The sequence below is a fragment of the Hypanus sabinus genome, chromosome 25, assembly GCF_030144855.1.
Source record: "Hypanus sabinus isolate sHypSab1 chromosome 25, sHypSab1.hap1, whole genome shotgun sequence".
In the NCBI taxonomy this organism is placed as follows: Eukaryota; Metazoa; Chordata; class Chondrichthyes; order Myliobatiformes; family Dasyatidae; genus Hypanus; species Hypanus sabinus.
The window spans coordinates 34634189-34658248 of NC_082730.1; the positions used below are offsets into that span (position 1 = coordinate 34634189).

At 39.4% G+C, this 24060-nt stretch overlaps 2 protein-coding genes across 5 annotated transcripts in view; both read right to left on the minus strand.

Moving 5' to 3' along the window:
* LOC132381161 (peptidase inhibitor 16-like) overlaps positions 1-12673 on the minus strand; it is a 30894-nt gene extending 18221 nt beyond the window's left edge. The window contains exons 1-4 of the mRNA XM_059950447.1: positions 12342-12673; positions 8319-8537; positions 6157-6266; positions 2511-2599 (exon numbers count right to left, since the gene is read on the minus strand). Of these exons, the coding sequence (XP_059806430.1) occupies positions 2511-2599; positions 6157-6266; positions 8319-8537; positions 12342-12494 (571 nt within the window). The 5' untranslated portion in view covers positions 12495-12673. The remainder of the gene's footprint in view (positions 1-2510; positions 2600-6156; positions 6267-8318; positions 8538-12341) is intronic.
* A 5507-nt stretch (positions 12674-18180) lies between these two features.
* c25h6orf89 (chromosome 25 C6orf89 homolog) overlaps positions 18181-24060 on the minus strand; it is a 29247-nt gene continuing 23367 nt past the window's right edge. For all 4 annotated transcript variants that reach the window (XR_009507961.1, XM_059950450.1, XM_059950451.1 and 1 more), the window contains 2 exons: positions 20878-21010; positions 18181-19108 (listed from right to left, as the gene is read on the minus strand). Coding sequence is in view for 3 of the 4 variants with exons in the window: in XM_059950450.1 (XP_059806433.1) it covers positions 19026-19108; positions 20878-21010 (216 nt within the window). In the remaining variant the exon portion in view is untranslated. The remainder of the gene's footprint in view (positions 19109-20877; positions 21011-24060) is intronic.

Consider the following 24060-nt stretch of genomic DNA (forward strand, 5'->3'; position numbering starts at 1 on the left):
GTCCTGAAAAACATCGTCTCATTTTTACTGTGTACTGTACCAGCAGTTATGGTCAAAATGACAATAAAAAGTGACTTGATATCTGTTGAGGCTGCAGATTCGAGGCCCGTGTACACATTTCCTATGGGTTCCTGCCCATGTTGGAGTTGAAGGAACTGAGACGGCAGACATTCTTGCCAAACAATTGCTTAAAATTAAGTATGTAAGTGCAGTGGTGTCTTTGCATGAGGAGGAGCTGAAAGCCATAATTTTAAGAATCTGTTCAATCACCATGCAAACAAAGTTGATGTAAGGAAAAGAAAGGACGGTATTTGTTCAGATGGTGGACAGAACTCAGCCGGTAGATGGGTTTCAAATGAGAGAATAAGTTATACTTACACGTTTTTGTACTTATTGGACAGATTAGGCCCCACCCGGCATCTGTTCAGATAATACGCATGATATTGGAATCTGTCGGGAGTACACTTGTCAAGAACCACTGCCGCATATGTTGTTTGCAGCCCGGAATGTGCCAGTTGGCAGCATTTTGCCGCAGACATCTCGATGTGTTGGTAGATCAGCAAGTTTCGAGCCAACCAAAGAACGTCTTTCACCACACACTTTTTGTCCCTCTTCCCTCCAGGAGAAGGTTCGGAAGCTTAAAGATTCGTGCGGCCGGATTTGGGAACAGCTTCTTTCCAACTGTGATAAGACTGCTGAACAGATCCTGGCCCGGATCTGGGCCGTACCTTCCAAATATCCAGACCTGACTTGCACTACCTTACTTTCCCTTTTCTATTTTCTAATAATGATTTATAATTTTTAAAATTATATTTACTTGGATTTGTACTTCAGGGAGCTCGAAGCGCAGAAACAAATATCACTGTGATGATTGTACGCTCTAGTATCAATTGTCTGGTGACAACAATGTAAAGTTGATCTGCCAACAGCACTGGATGTTTGTGTCTCCTTGTGTGTCCCTGGGAACAGCCCCTAAATGAGAGTCCTCTATTGTGCAGCTGCTGGGGATGAAACATGACACAGGCCCTTTCATCTTTCTCCAGACCCACTTTGCCAACCCACAGTCTGCAAAAGCTGAGCTACTGTGTCTTCCCCACTACAGTCATCCTGCGGCTACTGGTGAGGGGGTAATACTCCGGGAATGCAGGAAAGATCTGACTGGGAGTGCCCGTCTCACCGCCAGCCAGACAGGGTCTTTTGGTGAGGCTTAGTGATGAGGTATTTTGCCAGATGGTCTGGCCTGTCCCTTAATATTCTCCAGGGTCAGCAGCTGAACGCTCAGCTCCCAAGCCCGACCTGATGCATCATCAATAACTCTCGGAGACGTGAGTTAAGGTAGGCTTTTATTGGCTAAAAGAAAGCACAAGCAGCAAGCGACCACCACACAACATCCTGGAGACTGAGGCTGGGACTGTGCCTCCAATCGCCTTTATACCGGGGTCTGTGGGAGGAGCCACAGGAGCAGTCAGTTGGGGAGGGGCGTGTCCAGACAGGTATATGTAGTTCACCACACCACCCCTGCTGTTTTCTGGTCGTCCCGTAGGCGACAGGAGACTCCGAGAAGGCAGTAGTCGGAGAAGAAGAGGATGTCGATCAGGGATCTGGGCTGAGCTGTCCAATCGTGTGGTTGCGCTCCACCTGCAGGGGTGCTAAGGGGCGAAGGCTGGGGCATAGAGCGTCTCCACTATTTTAAGCATCTCCGTCAGGAATCTGGAGGTGCTGTCCAGCCTGCTATCGGTACTAGTTCGTCCAGCCACATCGGTGGTTCACTTGAAGTCACCGACCAGAACGACCGTCTGGGAGGTCGCCAACAGCGGTGGCATGGCGAGCCATTCACTCCGCACAGTTAAGGCGTATACATCAATTAGCCGGAGCGGAGTGTTTCGGTGCATTACGTCTGCCACAAGGAGGCGACCCCTAACCCCGTCTTTGACTTGGGTGTTTTGAGAAGTTGGCTCCCCGGAGCATAATCCCTAGGCTGACAGTCATCACCGCCCGACCACAGAGAACAACTATGGGGCCACGGGGCCACCATTGCTATTGCCTCCAGTCGTTGAGGAGATGTGGTAGCCCACACTCACGTGAGAAAGTCACATTGGCCAGATACTGTAAAGCGTGCACCCATCATCTCTTCACATGTTCAAAGATGCCATAGAGAATATAGATTACCGTGCTGTTTGTTAATCAATACATAATCATATTTAGTTAAATATGAAAGGAACCAAAATGGTTGAATTTGTCTCAGAAACATGGTAGGGCTACAGAATCCACTTCTGACTTTTGCGTAAGATCAGAATGTATGGAAGGGTAGTTTTTGGTTCTGGTGCTTCCTTAAAGCTGTACTGAGTCTGGTCCAATGATGTTTGAGTGAAAAGGAACTCCAGGGGTGTGGATCTCTGAGTTCCTGAAAGATAATCTTTCAGTACCCTGTTGGGAGAATGTTCAGGGAGGTTTCCTGTTAAGATGCTCTTCTTAAACCAACTCAGAAAATATTGTAAAAATATACTCACTGCAAAGATTATCGATGCACTTAAATCCATCAGGACAATTGCTGCAGGGGCTCCCTTTTTTGTATGGTTTTTCTCCAAATACATTACCCCTGAAAAAAAGGAAATACAATGAATGTGTTGGCAAATCCTTTGACATTACGTTAAATTTGCTGTCACTGCCTGTAAGGGGTTTGTACGTTCTCCCCATGACCGCTTGGGTTTCCTCCGGGTGCTCTGGTTTCTTCCCATAGTCCAAAGATGTACTGGTTAATAGGTTAACTGGCCATTGTATTTTGCCCCGTGATTAGGCTAGGGTTAAATTGGCAGATTGCTGGCCAGCATGGCTCGTAGGGCCAGAGAAGCCTATTCCATGCTGTATATCAATAAAATAAACATAAATACATTGTATTATGTATGATTTTCAATTTACAATAGTGCACAAATGAAGAGAAGCATTTCCAGCGACAGTGGATTCTGGTCAATTAGGCCATTGGTTCATCAGAGCAGCCACTTATTTCAGGCAACTCTTAAAGAACAGAAACTAATTGAGAAAGTTGTTGGAATTGCCTTTGTTTATTTGAGATGCCATGGCACTTAATTGGGCTGGAGACTGTGGCCTAATGGGTTCTAACCAGTGTCAGCCATACACATTTGTGTGGCTGTTGGAGCCAACATTCTTTAAATAACATCAGTTGTGTGTGTGTTCAAAAGCAGTAACTTTTGTCACTGAAAGTTGTTGAGAAGCAAGCAGTAAGACAACTCCAAGCTGTTTTTCTCACTGCAGTTTCAAGCATTCCTGCTTAGAGATGCCGGAAATGGACAACAGTGAAAATGAAACAATTTCTCTACTTCAACAGGTTCGGTACTATGAAAAATTTGAAGACATCAACGATTATCTTGAATGTTACAATGAAAATGAAGATTTGGAGGATGCAGTCATTGATAGCATTGTATGAAGGCAGAATATTATCAGCATTAGGTCCACTAACACAAGAAAATCTGGAGATGCTGGACATCCAAGCAACACACACAAAATGCTGGAGGAACTCAGCAGGCCGGGCAGCATCTATGAGTGAACAGTCATGAATAAACTAAGAGTAACCAGTCAACATTTTGGGCCAAGATCTTCAGCATTTTGTGTGTGTTATCTGCACTAGGTGTTTGCACTGACTTTGTTCATTACATACATTGGATGAATTCTTCTGTTGATAACTATTAGGAACTAATACAATTCTATTGTATTGTACTGCTGTTAGGGTGTATTCTGGAGTTGGGGTATACAACAAATATTGATTTCAGCAGCAGCTATTCTTCAGATTTGAATGTGGATTGCAGAATGAATTTAAAACACAGCTCAGAACAATGGGTTTCCTGGAGCTGCAGGTTGGGGTTAATGGCAAAGAAAGAAATACCCCACATAGACTTCAGATGCCTACATATGCAAAAATGCTACCTAGAGTCAGTAGAGATTAACATTCATTTTTGGTGTCTGGAGTGTGGGTGCAAAGAAGGAGATGTTTGAAAACTATATGTAATTCAAAGGAAGCACTGTAGATACATTGTAACTATCGAGTTGTCCTGCTGTTACTCTTGGTATAAAAATGTCATGTAATATTGGGTCTAGCTTGGCTCTTTTTCCAAGAGTGTCTCGAATATGATGCCTATATACTCATTTTGCTAGAATAAAGGCCTCTATATCCATTAGCTTCAGTGGGTCTCTAGTGGTTTTGTTCCCAGTTACAGCAGTCTATTGGTAGTGTTCTAATTTGTTCTGTATTTAATTTAAATACATAATCTGTTACTCAATTTGTCTTTTTTTTAATACCTCTTTAACTATCTCCGTGAAACTTCAGCTAATTGGGGCAGCTGTTTAATAGGGCCAAAATGTACTGGTCCCGATTAACCAGAATCCACTGTATTTTGTGAATAAAGAAGTTAAGAATGTTTCATGGTGTCATTGTGCTAATTAACTTCTAAGAATTTTGTCTGTCTTCCTTACTGATTATGCATGTTCAATCGTTTAGGTCTAAGATGGATCACAATTGAATAATCCTTCAGTCCTATTCCCCCTCTTATTTCTCTATACACTGGCAAGTTATTCTCCCTCACCTGCCCTTTGACAGTTGAACTCTTACTGCCACAAAGTGGTGTTATGAATGTACCACAGTTCTGAGGAGCCGAAGGGGCGGGAGCAGCCCCCTCCTTCCGGAGAATCGCAAGGGCACTATTAATTCGGGTCTCGGACCCAGGCAAATGAGAGACAATGTAACGGTTTTGGCCATGGCTCTTAGAGACACCTGTGCTGAGGGCATGACCCTCTACGTGACAGCTACCACAGATATGGACACCCTCGGGCAATGTGGGGGTGGGGATTGCATCACCCTACTTTGATGGACATCTACAACTCTGCAAGTCAAGATAAAAGGGGACTGCAGAAGGCGGTACCCCAGAGAGACGCACCAGAAGGACTCGATCGCTCAACGCTTCCATGATAGCTGGAAGCCATTCAAAAGCCACGTGCGCTCCTTAACTTCTCTGCCTGGGGAGCGGGTGGCTGATAATACCGAGAAGGACTTCGAACTAATAACAGGGAAACAACGCTCCCCTGATTCAACGGAGTTGCTTCATCAATGACCCGGGCAAGTTTTGTCATTTCTCCTCACTCTCTCTGAAACACGTGAAACCCAGCGATTCCCAAAAAAGACTGAAGCCTGCAGACTTCTGAGTGACTTTTATATTTCCAACGGACAATATATTATCCCCTAGACAACAGTCGAGATTATTTCTTAATGATGATTATTGCTATACCCACACTTTAGATTGAGTTTTGCCGATGTATATGTTCTGAATGTTTGTTTTAACCTTAATTTTGTGCCCCCTTTATGAATAAAACCGTTCGAAAATAGTGCCATCAGACTCCAATGGACCTCTATCTTTGCTGGTGAGTTATCCAGTTACGGGATACGTAACAGTGGTAAGTAACAGTAGCCACGTCACCTACCCTACCAACATATAAGCATTGAACTTTACAGCATAGTACTGGTGCTTCAGCCTACGATGTTGTACCAATCTTTTAACCTACTCTTTAGATCAATCTCGCCCTTCCCTCCTGCATAGCCCTCCATTTTTCTATTATCTATGTGCCTAAGAGTTCCTTAAATGTCCTTAATGTAATTGCCTCTACCACCACCCCTAGCAGAGAATTCCATGCACCCACTATTCTCTGTGTAAAAAATAACTTACCCCTCTATACTCCCCCCAAATCTGGTCAAAATTGTGCCCCCTCATGTTAGACATTTCTACCCTGGGAAGAAAAATCTCTGGCTATCTGCCAATGTATGCTTCTTTTCGTCTTGTACACCTCTATCAAGTCACCTCTTATTTTCCTTTGCTCAAAAGCAAAAAGTCCTAGCTTGCTCAGCCTATCCTCATAAGACATTAAATCTTTGAGACATGGGAGGAAATCAGAGCACTAGGTAGAAATCCACAAGGTTACGGAGAGCAAAATACAAAATAGCACAGTGTGTATCAAACCTGAGACACAGCAGCCACAGTCCTATTTTTAGTGTGAAGGTACCATATTTTTTTACTATTCCTACCAAATACCATGTATCATAATTTAACATAGACTGGAGACTGTAAATAATTTATTAATATTTATACTTACGGAGGGGAGTAGTTGCACACCAGAATAGACAAATTGTTTTCACTCAGACCTTGCAATACATCACAATAATGGCTGGCACAACCCACTTTATCACTATCTGCCCAGACAACCTGTGAACATGAAAAGTTACAAAGATCGACATGTTTATTCATTTAAAGCATTTCCCCACCCCAAGTCAAATATCCTTAACTTTCTGACACTGTTAAAAAAGCAGAGTGAGAACGTCATCATGAATCAGTTCTCATCCATGCCAAGAATGCAACTTGTTCAAGCCTGAACAGCAAGTTTCTGGACAGCTGTGTCATATGTCAGGCAGTCATTGAGTCAAGAACAACACACAGAACATTGGAGGAACTCAGCAGGTCGGGCAGCGTCTATGCAGGGAAATGCAGAGTCAACATTTTGAGTCACAGCCTTTCACAGGACTGAAGGTTAGAGCAGAGTTCGGTTGTATAAAAAGCTGGAGCAGGAGGTGGTAGGTGACAAGCGGATCTGGGTGAGAGGATGAAAGGCGGGAGTGACAAAGGGCTGAAGATGATCCAGTGTGATAGGAAAGGAAGGCGCAGCATGGAGAGAGAGAAGAACCAGTGGGCAGAGTGTGTGGCTGATGGGCAGAAAAAGGTGTAAGAGAAAAAAAGGTATTTAAGAACATAAGACCATGGACCATAAGAGCAGAATTAGGCCACTTGGCCCATCAAGTCTACTCTGCCATTCTGTCATGGCTGATTTATTTACCCCCCTCAAAGCTATTCTCCTGTCTTCTCTCCAAAACCCTTGACACCCCTACTAATCAAGAACCTATCAAACACTGCTCTAAATACACCTAATGACTCAGCCTCCAGAGCTCCCCATGGCAATGAATTCCACAGATTCACTACTGTATCCAGAGAGCTGTGTCTGTCATGTGACCTCACCTGGTCAGAAGTCACACCACCAACCCGCCAACATTTCACCCCTTCCAACTAATCAATGCACACTTAACCATTGGCCATCTTAATTGGATTAACCCATCTAGCACCAAGCTGTTGGCCCCCGGTGAATCACCTGGGCTGGACCGTCCAGCCCCCTGACCTATAAATGGTGCTACATGTGATTGACTCGCTCTCTTTTGCCATCCTCGAGGGACCACCCTGCTTCACTCCAGGCTGAAGACTGCAGAATAGCGCTGGAGACATGTAGTAAGGTGTGCATTGAATAGGGTTGTGGGAGCGTTCATTGTTGTCCCTGTAGCAGAGAGTCGTGCCTGCCCATAGTCAAGGAGAGCAGGTATAGTAGTTACTTTTCCCTTGCTTGTATGTGTATCTATACTCCGTCCCCATACCATTTTCCCATGTATTGTACTGCAGACCCAACGTTTCCCACGCTTATCTATTCTAAGCGCATTTGTGCAAATATTGTAGCCACTTGTGTTTTCCCAAGCTTTTTCTCCCCTTGTAAATAAACTCCTTATTACTAAAACTGTGTCCAGAGCTCTTGCCTTTGAGACCCAAAGAATCTTTCTCATTTCCATCACAACTAACCTCTGACTAAAGAAATTCCTCCTCATTTTGTTTCAAGGAACCTCATTCTATTCTAAGGCTGTGCCCTCTGATCCTGGATTCCCACGCTATAGGAGACATCCTTTCAACATCCATTCTTTCCAGGCCTTTCAATATTCGATAGGTGCCACTGAGACACCCAACACCCCCTCACGGGGAGCAGAAGGAGAGCGAAAAGAGAAAAAGAACAGAAGAGTAGCATTGAGTTGACATTGGAGATGTAGAATATAACATGAAGATGGATTCAAAGAAAATGCAAATCATTGGTATTGAACTTGCTGCATCATAAGGCACAGTTTTCCTTTGCAAGATCTGCTACATAACAAGAAACCAGTAACTGATGTTTTCTGATAAATCGTTCCCTTTGGAAACATTACAGGATGATCATCCTCTGACTGATGAAACTCCTTGGACCTGAAATATCATCTCTACTTCTCTTTCCCCAGATGCTGCCTGACCTGCTCCTTGGACCTGAAATATCATCTCTACTTCTCTTTCCCCAGATGCTGCCTGACCTGCTAAGTGTTCCTGCCATTCTCTGTTTTTATTTAAGATTTTCAGCCATTTTCTGATTTTTGGTAATGTAAGCATAATGATTTTAAGAGTACAATTTTAATTTCATACCTGGGTGTAGTGTCCACACATTTTCTGTGGAGTGCATTCCATTGTATCATATGTATAATCTGCAGCTTCGAAATACCATTTCTCAACAACCGCTTTCAGATCAACCGTCCCAGTAGTTGCATATAAATTTTCACCAGTTTGTCCTCGGTTTTTATTGTGTCCCCAAATACATTCCTTTGCATGTGTTAAAGCAAGTTCTGCCAAATCATTGTCCCATTTCTAAAAACAAAATAAATGGAAGTATGGATCAGCAAACATGTAGACTAGTTAACTCAATATAAGGCCACAAATCAATTCTTGGTAAATAAAAATCAAGTCCACCCTGTGGAAAGGGAAACCAAATTAACATTTCATTCTCAGAGACTCGTTGTTAGAATTGAAGACATTAGACAATAAAAAGGTAATTTTAAGCTGCAGAAAAGGTCGCAGGAGGAATAGACAGGACCAAGAGAATATCTGTGATAGGGTGAGATAAGGTCAAATGGATAACTTGGATAATTGGATGATGATTATGCTTCCTTGTCTGTGTTATGTAAATCTAATAGAGGGGCTGTGGAATCAGGTCAGGATTAGGAATGGAGAGGGAAAAGCTGATCCATAATAACAGGCAGATGACTAACAGCATAAGTGACTAGTTCTGATACAAAAAGGAAGAAAGAGTGGGTTAATTAAAGATGGAGAATGCATTGTTGTGTCTCAAAGGCCACAATGTGCTCAAAAGGAAAATGAGGCATCAATGTTCAAACATGCACTCAGCATCATTGTAACAATGCATAAGGCTACAAAGAGACGGATCAAAGTGACAGTGGGAAGGGGAAATAGAGTTCTAGGCAACTAAAAGCTTATGATCCCTCCCTTCAACCAAATGAATTTGCTCCATAAAGTGATAATTCGGTTAGCTTTTTGTTTCTCCATTGTAGAGGAGGATGCATTGTGACCACTGAATGCCGTACATTAGATTAGAGGTACATATCAACAGCTACTTCACAACTGCCTGAGTTTGTTAATGCTCCATTTAATCATGAGAGTTCAGTGTCATATCAGGTCTATTGCATCCAAACTAAATAATATCAGGATAGCTCAGGCATTATATAAAAAGAGATTATTATCTGTCTTGGCTTGACATTTTGCCCTCATTGGTATCCAGGACAGGCACAAGTAAATGTTTGACTTGATTGTAGGTGATAAAAGTTGTTTTTTAAAATGCTGGAGCAGCACAACAGGCAAGCCAACATGACTTGCTGACTATGTCCACATACAGTATTCTGCTTTCTATTTCTGAATTCCATTATTTGCTTTGCTTCCTGAACAACCTGAGCAAATGAACCGATGACCATTCCAACACAGATACAATGCTGCATCTACCTGATCATTTCGAGAACTGTCCAAGAGCTGCTCACCAAAGGCAGGGGAGGTTTCGTCTGGCCAGTTGCCTATATGGCTGGTCGTCATCATCATCGTCAGCAAAGTGGGGGAAGGTGTCACTGCTCTATTGTATGAAACTTAACACCAACTGTTTTCTTGATTAGTCAGCTTTAAGTCTCATAACAGATTTGGTCCAGGCATAGACAAAATAAATGAAGGAGTCCATTGCTGGATGCAAGACTTGGACAATATTCAATCATTGAATGACAAATAGCAAATAACCTTTGGACCACACAGGCAAAGTGATTCACCTCCGAACTGACCAAAGTCATTCTACAGATTTACCAGGCATATCAGGTATACAGCACCTGAAAACAGGAAACTGCAGAAACAAAAGAAGCCATTCTAATTGATTTGCAAGCCCGTTCACCACCTCAAATATTCTGTCTCTGTATTCTGTAGGTGCCGTGTTTACCAACTACAAAATACTCTGTAGTTTCTTGTCAAGGCTATTCCTGAAACACCATTCTCCCACATCCTCTACCATGAAGAAAGACATGAACAATAAGCACACAAGAATCCCTCTGTCAAATACCACTCTGATTTTGAAACATATTCCAGATGCTTCATCAATAATTGACTTAAACCATGGTACTCCCATTCAACCAATATAGTGAGTGTACCTTCTTCAGAAAAACTGCATTGAATCACCACCATCTAACCAAAGTCACCTAGGGCAAGCAATAAAGCAAAATAGTTGATTTTAATCAATTGTGGCCAACATTGGGCTAGAAGGGAAAATAAGAGATGATTAATCATCTTTACCTGTGATGGCAGACCTTGGAAAAACATAAGAATCATATTTTGAGGAATTGGGTTTTGGCAGCATTTTGAGCACTTGAAGCCATGAAGGTGAAGCTTTAAAAAATTCTACAGTAGGTATTTGGAGGCAGTGAGAGAGGAAATTCATCTGGGGTAGCTAGAGTCATGGTCTAGAGTATTTGGAAGTTTCTGACATCAGGAGTCACAGAGAGTGTGGACTTAGTGTAAAGTGGATATTATGGGCTTCTGTAGTCCAACAATTTGCCAAAGTTGATTCGTGATTGTTGGAAAACTGATTCGTGGCACCTCTCAGGGTTAAGGAAACAATATTGTGATCTTTCAGGAAGGGTAATAAATGTAGAATGATAAACAAGTTACAGTCGCTGTCTTTAGATCTTTCAGCCACTAGCCCCATGTAATTGTTCAGAATGCTCAGATCAAGAAAACAGGTCAAACTGCAAAGCTCAGGTCTTCTTGCATTCTGTCTGAACTTTTCTTTATGAAAATAGTTGTCCAAGCACATTTTAAAAAAGGATGTCAAAGCATAAAATAGTAACTTAAGGGATATCATCAATCCCTTGGGAAAAAAATAATACAATTTTCCTTTAAACATGATTTTGTAAAGGAATTTTAACGACTGAGAAGATATTACAATTTTTGAAATTTTTATTGGACGAATCAGAAATAATTCTTGATGTCAACACAGTAAAATTGGCTGTAAATGTCTTCAACACATTTCACAATCAGAAACCTCAGAAGATAAATATAATAAAAATAACTGATTGCAAATTATTAAGACGATTTTTTTTTCAAATGGTGGAATAAATAACTATGTTTATAACTGATTCCCAGGCATTTAATAATTCTAATTGGATCCGCCCGTTACCACATAATTTGACCGGGAACAGTCATAAACAACCTGCTAGAGGAAGTTGGCGGGCTGAGCAGCATCTGGCGGGCGGGGAGGAACTGCCTCCAGCAAGCAGACTGTTTGTGGCTCCAGATTCCAACATCTTCAGTCTCTAGTGTGTCCTGAGAACAGTTTTGTATTACTGTGATGTTAACGAACCAAACCGCATAGATGTAAAACCTGCGGGTTGTTTAATTCATTTCCATCTCTGATGGATGCTTCAATGACAGAAATTGGTAACGGTCACAAGACGGGGTGGTGGACTCCATCACTTTTGATGAAGGCAAGCTGCAACGAAAACTCCCTGAAATGAAGCATAAACGTTGGCTCTTTCTCCGCCGATGCTCCGTCGCCTAACCTAAACTTTATCACCGAAACTTTTTGTTTGTAGCCCACTCACAAACTATTTCCTGTATACGTCCAATACAAAATAATCCCCCAATCTCCCAATATATGGTATATAATTTACATCAACATCCTTATTCCTTATTTCCACATGCAAAGTTAGTTAACTCAGTTCAGAGAGACAGAGAGATGGCTGGGCTTATTCACGGTTCCGAAAGCAACTTGCTGTTTTCCCCAGAAGCTCACAGAAACAACACCAAAAAAAAAATCGATGCATTTTGTAAGATGTCGCTATCTTGTAAACACTCGGAAACCTGTGTGTTCGATATGTTTGGTTCAAGTCGTGATGTGCTAAGTGATTACAGCCATCGCTTTGGAGAATCCAGCTTTGTGGAGTGCCGCCGTGTAGTTTTATTGCAAACCAATTAGAATCCTGTTCTGCGACTATAAGAAATCCAAATTAATTCGTCTAGCAGATGTTTACAAAATTACTTCATGTTCAGTCTAATGTCAATATTGCTAACAGTGAGAAAATAAAATGTTCACGCAAGCTGGTTTCCGTATAGAATGTAATCCATTACCATTCTTAGCATGTAGGAAGCATCCATCACTTGTGAGCGGTACTTGTTGTGAGCACGGACCAGATCCTCCTTCTCTGCATCCGAAAAAGCGAGGGTCTGCTCGGGAAATATTAAGGAAAGAAGCAGCAACGCTTTCAGCCATCCATCTGCCATCGCTTATCCTGGGCTAGTGGCAACTCAAGAGCAGATGAGGCTAGTAGGCTTTGCGGGTGACGACCCAGTCAAAAGAACAGCGAGAACGAAGCTCAATACTCATGTTTATAACGATGGAATCACTGACGCGCCCACTTTGATTTGCTCTCCTGTTTGGAAATAATACCGCAGTAATTCTTGGTTCCAAAAACAACTGACGCCTGATGGAACATGTGTTATTAAATGGACAGCACCCGAGGGAGATCTTGATGGTATGGGTGGAGGAAGCGGGCTGGACGATGCTCCAAGACATTAATGAATGGACGGATGTTATGTACTTCCCTACGGTGTGCCCCAGGGCACAATGCCCCGAAGGTTCACTATCTTTTGAATCAGACAGCAAGATAACCCTTGGGTTTCATGCAATTAAGATAATTATAGGATGACTACGATCATTCTTCTTTTTAGGTAGTTTTTCCTTGCAGAGGATGATTTGAATCGACTCCAGTGTTGCGGGTTTCTGGTGGAGGTTATCACAAACACGAGAAACCCCGTGGATGCTGGGAATCCAAATCAAAGCTTGATTGGGAGACCGCTTCGCCGAGCACCTCTACGCTCCTTCCGCCAGCAAAAGTGGGATCTCCCGGTAGCCACCCGTTTCAGTTCCATTGCGAATGTCAGTCATGATCTCCTCTACAGCCGCGATGAGACCACACCCTGGTTGGAGGAATTCCACCTTAACGTTCCTTCTGGGTAGCCCCCAGCCTGATGGTATGAACATCGATTTCTCCAGTTTTCGATATCTTCCCCACCTTCAACCATTCCCCATTCCTTTTTCTCTTTCTCAGCTTACCTGCCCATCACCACCTCCCTCTGGTGCTCCTGCTCCTTCTTCCATGGTCGTCTATCCTCTCCTATCAGATCCCCCCTCGTCCAGCTCTTTATCTCGTTCACCAATCAACTTCCCAGCTCTTTTCTTCAACCCTCCCAGTTTCACCTATCACCTACCACCTTGTATTTCTTCCTCCCCTCTTCCATCTTTTTACTCTGACTTCTCATCGTTCTTTCCAGTCCTGATGAAGAGTCTCTACCCGAAACGGCAACTGTACTTTTCACCATAGATACTGCCTGGCCAGCTGAGTTCCTCTAGAACTGTTAATCTGGTGGCGGTGTTTTAGGAACGGTAGATTTGCTGATTCAAAGCTCCTTTTTAGGTGTATTTGCAAAGCTCCTCAAGGTACACCAAGTCTTTGCTGCTTTGCTTTGATTGGGCACAGTGCAGGAATTATCATGAACTATTGAGAATGTTGGTTTCGTTTTGAAGGAAGCTTTTGGAACAACCATGAGGTCTTCCTCATTCCTCCTGGCATTCTCTTGCAATGATGGAGCTCAGAATAAAATGCATCTTCACAGAAGCCTGGTATCAAAAACACAGCAAGAGCTGACCTGAGTATTACTGGAGTCCCAATGCTACAGACGTTGGCCTAGAAGAGGACGCTAATTACCACGTTGCTTTTTTTACGAGTAAATCCAGCAGATTTTCTAGACACGCTGGTAGTCACTCTCCACTGTTCTGGGTTGCCTTAAGTATGGAGCACAAATCCCACGTGTCGGAGAACGCGGATCACTATAATTCACGAGGCCAAAATCTGTGCTAGTGCATGGGGGTGGATTTCACATCAATGTCTGCCTTTGCTGAAAGGTCGCTCATAAGTGCAAATTTAATCATGACAAGGCTCTTATAATAGCCCCTTATTGTTAGATACTCTTCTACTCCAGGGAAGGTTCGTGGTGGTGCGTTGACTTATTCTTAGTGTAAAACCTGTTCTCTTGTGTGGTTAAGTAAACGAGTCCACGGGATTTCCCATCAGTCCTATAAATTGCCTCCTTTAGAAAGGAAAGCTTAATGGAAGTAATGTGCAGGTTTGGGATGGGAAAGTTTGAGGGAAGTTTTAGGGCAGCGATACAGTCTTGTTTGGCCCTAGCTGATGTAATATTGAGGTATATTTCAGAGGGAAGTTCTTCATAATCCCTCTTGGTTGACATATGCCTTCTACCGGCCTGAGAATGGCCACTAATAAATGACTGAAGACCGACTGCTTGTTGTTTTCTCAGGGTCGTCACATGGCTATAGTACCTCTTAATGGATGAAAATAAACAAGCTGAGAATAGACAGAAACGGAGAGGTAATGATATAATTAGTTTTGACTGTCATCATAGTTGGCCTGGGTCAAAGGCTGTACTATGCTGCACAGTTGGGGATGTTTGCCAACATCTACCTAAACAGAAATCAATGAGTAAATTTAATTGGAAACGTCCCGCAAAGTGTTGACATGAACTGATGGACAAGGCTTCTTTCTGTAACTCCTATAATTTTTACATCTCCAATACAAAGAGAAAAATCAGCTATAGTCTGAGTAGTCCATCAATTTCCAAATGTTCATGTCATGAAAGTGTTTTTCTTTTCCCTTTGCTGACACTCAGTAGTTTGGACGACGTTCCAAAAATCTGGAAACATTTGTATACGGAGTTTTGGCATAACAGATATTGTCATTCCCCAAGATTCAATCCAAATTATGATTCAGTGACAAAGGAAATTGAAAACAAAATATCGGTTTCTATCTCCACCCTTGTGGACATTAATCCAAGACACAGCTGCTAAAAAAATTGAAACAAACCTTGGGAAAAAAACTCTCCCTTTTGTTGTAGTTTATTATTTATTTAGTTTTAAATAATTGTAGATTTTATTGGTTCTACAGCAAAGGAAGCCACTCAAATCATTCTGGACAAAGAGAGAGAGCTATTTTGATTATTCTCACATTCCAACATGTCTCATAAGTTACCTTTCAAGCATTCAAAGTGTTACATTTAAAATGTACTGTAACTGGGGCAATAGTTGGGTGGAGAGGGTTGTACCTCTACCACTCTTTTAGGCATGCCCAAAGATTTTTCTTTGTACTCCCTTCTAATGTTCCTAACAATTAATAAATGCTGCTCATTATTAAATTAATTCAATCCTCTCTATCTTTATTTCCAAGTCTCCACAAGCCAGTTGCTGTACTTCAAATCTGGCAACACTTCCATAAATCTCATCTGCACCCTGTCTGGTGTTGTCCCACACTACAGTACGGTAACCACAACAATACATAGGACTCCATTTTTCATCTCAATCATGCATTTTTGTTTTACAGCATTATATCTATCTTTACATTAAATATCTCAGGCAATACAAACAAAAACAGGATCTCTTTTTCTATACAAACTCTTGATGGTGTGATTTCATGCTGGTAGATAATCATTGTGTGTATAAATATGAAGTAAGGTGCAGAATGATTTTGTAGTACTCCTCAGTGACTGTAATAAAATTAAAATGGGTTCCTCACTTCATACTGGCCAATGATTTACTTCAAAACATCTGCCTGATTATCATTTCAAATGTTGTAATCAGTGTAGCAAAGACTTGCAAATTGTAATTGAAAATCTAAACTTCTGTAAGCTTTCTGGATAACTAAGAGTACCAAGGGGTTCTTCTTTAAGAATAAATTTCAGTTACAAGGGAATTCACAACTTGCAAATTGATTTATGTTAACTATGATCTTAGAATTAAAAACAACATATGAAGAGCAGGCTATGATTAGACCTTCAGCTTGCATAAACATACAGCAGTATTTCAAATGCAACTAAGTAGAGAAGGCAATCAAAGCTTGAAAGAAAACCTATTGAAACTAAATACGATTCAAATTTCCTTTTTGAATTTAACTACAATCTCAAAAAAAAGGGAAGAAAATTAGTGAACAATTAGACAAAAGACTTCCACCTGAGAGGAAAGTAAGTGTTATGATGACTATATGCCGTCTAATAGGGGTTCCTGTGGGAACAAAAGATCATCATGAATCAGTGTATGTTCAATAAATAGCAGATGGAGTTCAATCTGGAACAATGCAGTTGGGTTGAGCTAGAAGGCAGAGTACAAGAGTAAAAACAGGATTCTTGGCAGTGTGAAGGACAGAGGAGTCATGGGGTCCCAGACAGTAAATTCCTCAAAGTTGCCAAGCAAGTAGGGTGGCTAAGAAGACATATGAGGTGTTTGTCTTCAATAGTTGGGAGAGAGAGTTCAAGAGCTGCAGGGTGATGTTGCAAGTCTATAAAACTTAGACCATACTTGGGAGTATTGTGTTCAGCTCCGGTCACCTTTTTATAGAAGGGTTGTGGAAGCTTTGGAGAGGATGTAGATGAGATTTACCAGGATAATGCCTGGATTAGAGAACATGTTTTATATGTGAAAAGACTGAGTGAGCTAGGAATTTTCACTAGGAGGATTAAAGATGACTTGATAGAGATAAATAAGATTATGAGAGGCTTACAGTGGACAGTTAGTACTTTTTTTATTTTAACCCCAGGGCAGTAATAGCCATTACCTGAGAATATCTTTTTAAGGTGAGTGGAGGAAAGTTTAGGGGAGATATCAGAGGTAGTTTTTATTTTAAACTACACACAAGAGTGGTAAGTGCTCAGAATGCACTGCAGAGGTGCTGACTGAAGATGATACATTAAGGACTATTAAAAGACACATGAGTGAAAGAAAAATAGGCTATGTGTGAAGGAGGGCTTAGATTGATCGAGGAATTGGTTACATAGGTCAGGGCCAAAGGGCCCATACTGTATTGTACTGTTCAATATTCAAAATGGCTACTCATTCTTAGTAATATTCAGCAAAGGTATGTAGTACAGTACATTGTAACAAAAGTTACTTACTTAAAAACAGTCATGAGTGATTGAAAACTTACCAGGTCACAGCATGAGAGCAAAACACAGATAAGCTAGCAGTTCAGGCACTGGCGTTTACCATATGAAACACTAATTATAATGTTTAATAATTTGTCTGAATAAAACTAACCATTTCTTTTCAGAAAACAGTAACATCAGTGTAGTTGTCAGAAGACAATCAACAGGATTTCACACATGTGAGGTGTGTTGGAAAATAATCCAAGGCGGCAAAGATGTCACGGTTTTTGAACATTTACACCAATCATAAATCTGTTAAAAAGTCACAATGTAACAATCAAAAATATTTCTAAAATTTCAGCAATGAATAAAACAATGAACAAAATGTTAGGTTTCCACAAATTTTGCTGCCCTTGTGCTTCCACTTAATTGTTTTGATTCATCTATAAGTAGTGCAAGATACCACTGCATTACAGCAGTATTGCCCACAGAAAACAGTATCAGAATTGTCCATAATGCAAATCCTTGACAAAAACGGGCAAATTTTGTTGCTTGTTTCGTATTTTACATTTCTTTAGTTATTTTCCCTCAAATTCTGGAAGGGCAGATTTCCATTACCTAAACAGCCGTAAAATGGTGTACACTGTAATTTTTTTCATGTCACATTAAGAATTAATCATCACAAAGAAAACCTTAAAATACCAGATTGTGCATGAGTTTAATGCGGCTCATTAGAAAAATAGTGCCTCTTGCCTGGATTCTCACAATGCTCACGTTATTATTCAATTCATGCACGATCCAATTCTCTTGTGTTTAATGTTGCAATATACTAAAAATTGGAAGTGACTGAATGACTGTGTATAAATATAATGTATTACAAGAGTTCATCACGTTCAAGTTAATACTACAGATTGCAAAGTGATTACATCAAAGGGTTTTTATTCCCCCTTTTAATGGCCTACAACAAAAGTGAGGTCTGCAATAACACTTGAAACAAATTTTATTTTGAACATACCATTAAATTGCTTAAACATATTTGTGATTCAAATATTTAGCTTTTTCAAAAAAAAACAAGGCAAATATTTCAATGATTTTAACATTATACATATACAAATATATAAAGTATGTACACAGAGGTCTCATTATTATTATTACCAATTTTCTAAGTCACCAGATTTTATACAAATTCTATTTTGTAGAAGTCATAATTTTACATACAAATGTTTTGCTTGAAGCAAAGCAGTAAGAACTGTATCATTATTTTCCTTTCTTAGAGAATATTTTGTCCCCTATTCTCCAAAATTTAACACTGACTTCTGCTCGTTCTATTTAATGACTAATAAACTTATGTTTCTATTCTGAAGAAACAGTAATTTATTAATGACTTCTCCCTGAAAATATTAATAATTTATTCTGCATCATTAGTTAACTAAGATCACAATCAAAAAGTCAAAAGTAAAATGTTTTATTTCCTCGAGCTTTAATATATTTAGCATTTTATCAAATAAGTGTTTACACATAACCAAAGAGGAACTTAAGATGGTGAGAGACATCTGAAACTCAAAGTACACTGGACATTCCAAATGTCAATGACACAGATAATACTTGGGATTGGTGTGCACTGCAGTCAATTGATTTCAAAGTGATGGTCCAGGTGTAACAATTGAAGAATAACTTTGGAACACAAATCCAAGCTCATCAGGCAGATCAGTCATGATTTTTTGAATTGGTGGTGCGACTCAAGGGGCTCACTCCTGCAGCTGATTTAAGACTTAAATAACAGCAATTTTGCACAGAAATGATGTAACTAGCCAAAAGCATCCCGAATCAGATGGATCCAACACAAATAATAAGAGTTTGCTCTCCAGCTGGTGAAATGGTCATCTGCCAATAATTTGAATTGGCATAAACTGCAAAACAGTATTTTAAAATAGTCAAATAAATGCAGTTAATACAGAGTGTCATAAATAAACATCATACCTCTTTACCCCAACTACATGAAGTAGTTGAGCACGAATAAATTTGAGTACTGAAAAGGCAAGATGAACTTAAATGAGAAGAAGCACACGTGGCCAGTTAACACTATAAATGTTCTACTGGATGACATGGCATGTTTCATGTAGTAGATTGTAATGTGATCAATTTTGTAGTTTGTACAGAATTAGCAAAGACTTAGGGAAAAAATTAGGAGTACTATTTTGCAGACTTCTAATAAAAGAAAGAAAGAAATTTTCTGTTTGATCACGAGCAATGTAGCATGGTCTGTTGTTTGGGATTGTAATAAAAGCATTCTATAAAACAAGGGTCAGTAAATGTGCCAATGCAACAGCAGATAATTTTGCTATCCATCTCAGGTTGCTTGCAATTGTGCATGTTTTTCTGTTTCCAGAACAATGCAAACAAAAATGCTCTTTACTCTTTAAATTAAATAAATCTCCCATTCAATTAAAATAGATATTTTGTACCTCAATACTTTAAAATTATGACATTAACATTATTAATAAAGGAGTAAAGAATAAAGAAACAGAATTAGAGCAGAGCAGGGGAGGAATTTCTAGAGGGTAGCGAATCTGTGTAATTTGTTATGGAGGCTAGGTCAATGGGGTATATTTAAAGGAAAGGTTGACAGGTTCTTTATTAGTAAGAGTATTACATATCAAGAGAAGGTGGGGGAATGGGGATAAAAAGGAAGAATAAATCAGTCATGATTGAATACTGGAGCAGATTCAATGAGTTGAATGGCCTAATTCTGCTCCTATCTTATGATTACAATTCCAACATTCAGCTCAAGCCAATAGTGAGCAACTTGGTTTATCAAAATGTGTCTTTTTAATATTCATAGATTTTTAAATTCTCCTCATCTATAAATCCATTAGCTTACTGGGGAAAACAGAACCACGAGGTGGTTACCATTCCATGGAGTCTGGTCACTTCAACAGTGTATACAATGAAACATTGTAGGACTCTACAGCCAAGACCTTCCATTGATATTAGTAGGGTATGAAACAGACTATCTGGTTTATTCATAGATAGCTGCATCTTTTATTAAGTTCAGCCACAAATTTAATCCATTTCAGACGAAGGAAATATTGCCTTGGCCACATTTTCTGATGTGCAATTTTCACACTCAGGCAATTGGTCAATGGTGGACCAGGTGCATAGCACCAGTGATTGGTAAAGCACCTTAAAGAAAAAGGTGAAGAGGATTCTGTCCTAGAGCACCTGCGTACAACTGCCCACAACCTAGCTGTGACTATATAACATGTTAGGCAGGAAAACTACAGATAGCTAGCTATCAGCTACATATTTCTTCTGTTGTGTTACATTATAAACAGCTGTCATCGTCACAGTGGCGCACACCTGGTACACATTGCACCTTTGGTACTGCTGATGAAGCAGAATTTTCTGCACTTCATATTCATTCTCTTTTGTTTTCTCTCTCACACACACAAACATTCCAAAGCTATGGAGAAGACTGAAAGAAAGCTCAAACCAAGATAACCACTAAAACAGACCATAATTCTTTTCTTCTTAAGGAATTCATGTTTAATTAAAATGGATTACATCCTTTAGATGATGCCTATTTGTTTTGTTAATGACCTGGGAGAAAGAGCAACACATCCACTCAAATACAAGATATAAACAATGAGAACACAAAACAGTAAACTTTACTACCTACCGATATCCCCTTCACCTAGTTGGACTAAAAAGGAACCACACTGTTCTGCACATTTTTCAGAGGCTTTGATCTGAAGTTTCAGATTACCTCTCCCTACAACCAGCCAACTGTTCTCTATATGGAGCTGGTGGGACTACGGAAAAGCAAAAAAAAAGAGACATAAAATCAAACGGCATTTAAAAATTGCACAAAATTTGCATTTTTACAGTCTATTTTCTTAAAAAAATACACAAGTGAGTTACATGAATCCCCTAAAGCAGACAATCCCTTTAAGCAAAACAATAATATTTTACTTAAAATGTCAGGCTAAAATTTAAGTCGTTTAAACCTTTTTCAAATGAATTTATGAATTTTTTTCTACCTGGACAATTCTATACATAAATTTTAATCTCAAATATTTTTATTTCTCAAAACTGTTACCTACTCCAGAATGTTCTCAAATGAAGTAATTGTTTAATATGTTGCCTTTTTAAAAAACTAATTGTACAGTCAAGGTGGCAAATTCTGCCAAAACTATCAGATTCTAAGCATCACATAATAACTATAAAATTCTTCAAAAGAAACAAGAAATTAACATGAGTAACCAAGACCCAAAAATAGCCCAAAACTGAATCAGTTCTTTTTTCATAATATGAAAATTAAAAATTTGAAGCCATCTAACCACACTTATTAACTACACTATACAGTCATGGTGGTTCCAATTTTGAAATTTTAAACATAACTCATTCTTTGGAAATGCAAACCAAGACACAGAAAGTATTTAATGAAGAGAAATAAACCAAAAATGCCATTAAAAACCATGGGCTGAACATGCTTACCTCATGTTTGATTCTGCTCTACAAACACATACAATTGAAATTTATATTTCATTTCTTTTAATGTAGCTATATCAGCAAGTACTTCTAGATGAGGTAAAAGTTTCAATGAAGTGGTACAAAAAGTAACTTTATTTCTTTTAAGCCATAAAAACTTAATCCTGCTACAGGAAATAATCAGAAGGTCAGGCAGTAATAGCAGAGAAAGGGAGGTAATACTTAGTCATGGGATTTTTTTTTAAATCAGAAGTGAGAGAAAAGAACAGGTTTTTGAAATGGAAAGGAAATGGTGATCAAGGGTGGTGGGAAAAGAGGCAAGTTTGTGATAAGCTGAAAGGGATAGAAGATTAAACAACAAAAAGGACTGCCATTTGTTCTCTATATGGAGCTGGTGGGGATACAAAATCTTTCCTGTTTTACCACTTCTTTTTACTCCCTCCTTTTCTCTGTAACCCCAACTACTCCCAATCTTCATAAGAGGCTATTAACCCAAAATGCTGATTGTGTTCCACTGTCAGACGTTTACTGTTGCCTGGTCAGTTTTTTCAGATTGTCAGCACGCACTATATTGTGCAAATATTTTAGAAATGTCACAAGTTCAGAAAATAAGCAAATAGAGAAAAATATGTATTCCCAGTTTTAAATCCATTTATTCAAATTATTGTCTTATCTGTGAAAATAAAACAGTACACAATGCATCTCTCTAAAAAAAAATCCCCACTGAGTTTGTCCACATCGCAGTACTAAATTACAGAGTTTGTATGAAATGTCAGCTATATGGCAATACTTTGTACCTTCATTTCTATAGCTTTTTATAGAAAAGTACAACTGGATTTAACAAACAGCTTCCAAAGAAACAAAAATATGATTACAATGGATCACAAGTTGCAGGCTTAGCTATACAATTTTAAGGCTGATCAATTAAAGCTAATCATTCCATTTACCTGGCTTCTGTCCATACTACTTAACACCTCAAAGCCTTGAACATTTAAATTAATCCCACATTCTCTCATGATCAGCTCCACCTAACTTTGTGAAAAGTAATGAATCTTTGGTGTTATGCCTAGCATGAACAAAAGACTATCTATTTTGTCTACTTAATATTACCCCAAGTCTGTAAGTCTGCCTCTTTGTATTTGCTTTTTAAACTCACAAAGACAATTTTGTTGAGGACATTTTCAAAAAGCGATGTCTCAAAAAGGTGGCATCCGTTATTAAGGAGTCCCATTACCCAGGACACGCTCTCTTTGCATTACCACCGTCAATAAGGATGTACAAGAGCCAGAAGACACATACCTAATATTTTAGGAACAGCTTCTTCCCCTCTGCCATCAGATTTCTGAATAGACAATGAACCCATGAACATTACCTCACTATTTCTGCCCTCTTTTTGTACTACTCATTTAGCTTTTAAAATACTTTTCTTATTGTAATTTATAACATGTATTTCACTGTATTGCTACTGCAAAACAACAATTTTGATGACTTATATCAATGATAATAAACCTGATTCAGATTCCGGAATGAACCATTCTAATGCATTTCTGGTTGGGCTCCCTCATTCCTTCTTCCTCCTCTCTATAAACAAGAAGTCAAACTAAATTCTGCTATTCATGTCCTACCACATTTATCCAATTCTCTTTGCTGGTGACTTTCTGTATCATGGATAAGCTATTCAAAAATTCTCATCAATATATGTTAACTCAGGAGCCTGAAGATATTTGTGCTCCACTAATACTGACATCTTATTTCAAATTCAATTGCACTACCATATGCAACCTTTAACTGGCAATGCCCCAAGCTCTTAAACTCCCTCTCTAAAGGTTTACACCTTTCATTCTTCCTTTAAGATACTCATTCAATCTAAATCAAGTTTTTGATAATTTCAGTAATAACCTTGTTGTGATTTGACATCAATTTTTATGTTTGAGTTGAAGCCCTGGGATATTTCGTTAATTTAAAGATTATAGAGCAGTAGCAACAATCCACTCTAATATATACAATTTACTGCTGCACATCATATGCATTTTGTTTTAAACAATCAGATATTACATCATAATCATAGACACATGGAGACACCTGAGGTTTCAGGTAAGAAAATATCAGAAGTTTGAAAACTTTTTTTTAATTACCCAATATTTTGCCACCAAATGACTTATAAAAATATCAATGCATTTAAAGTGCTTTCTGCACTTCTTGTTATTCTCCTCCCATTTTCTTAATTTTTACAACTTTTCTAGTGTTCTGAAGTTCTAATTTCACTATGTGGGTGAAATGTTTTCTTACATTCTCTCTCTCTCTTTCTGGACATAGTTGCTTCAAATAGAGCATCTGCCTTTCGAAAGATTTATATATAATATTTATATTA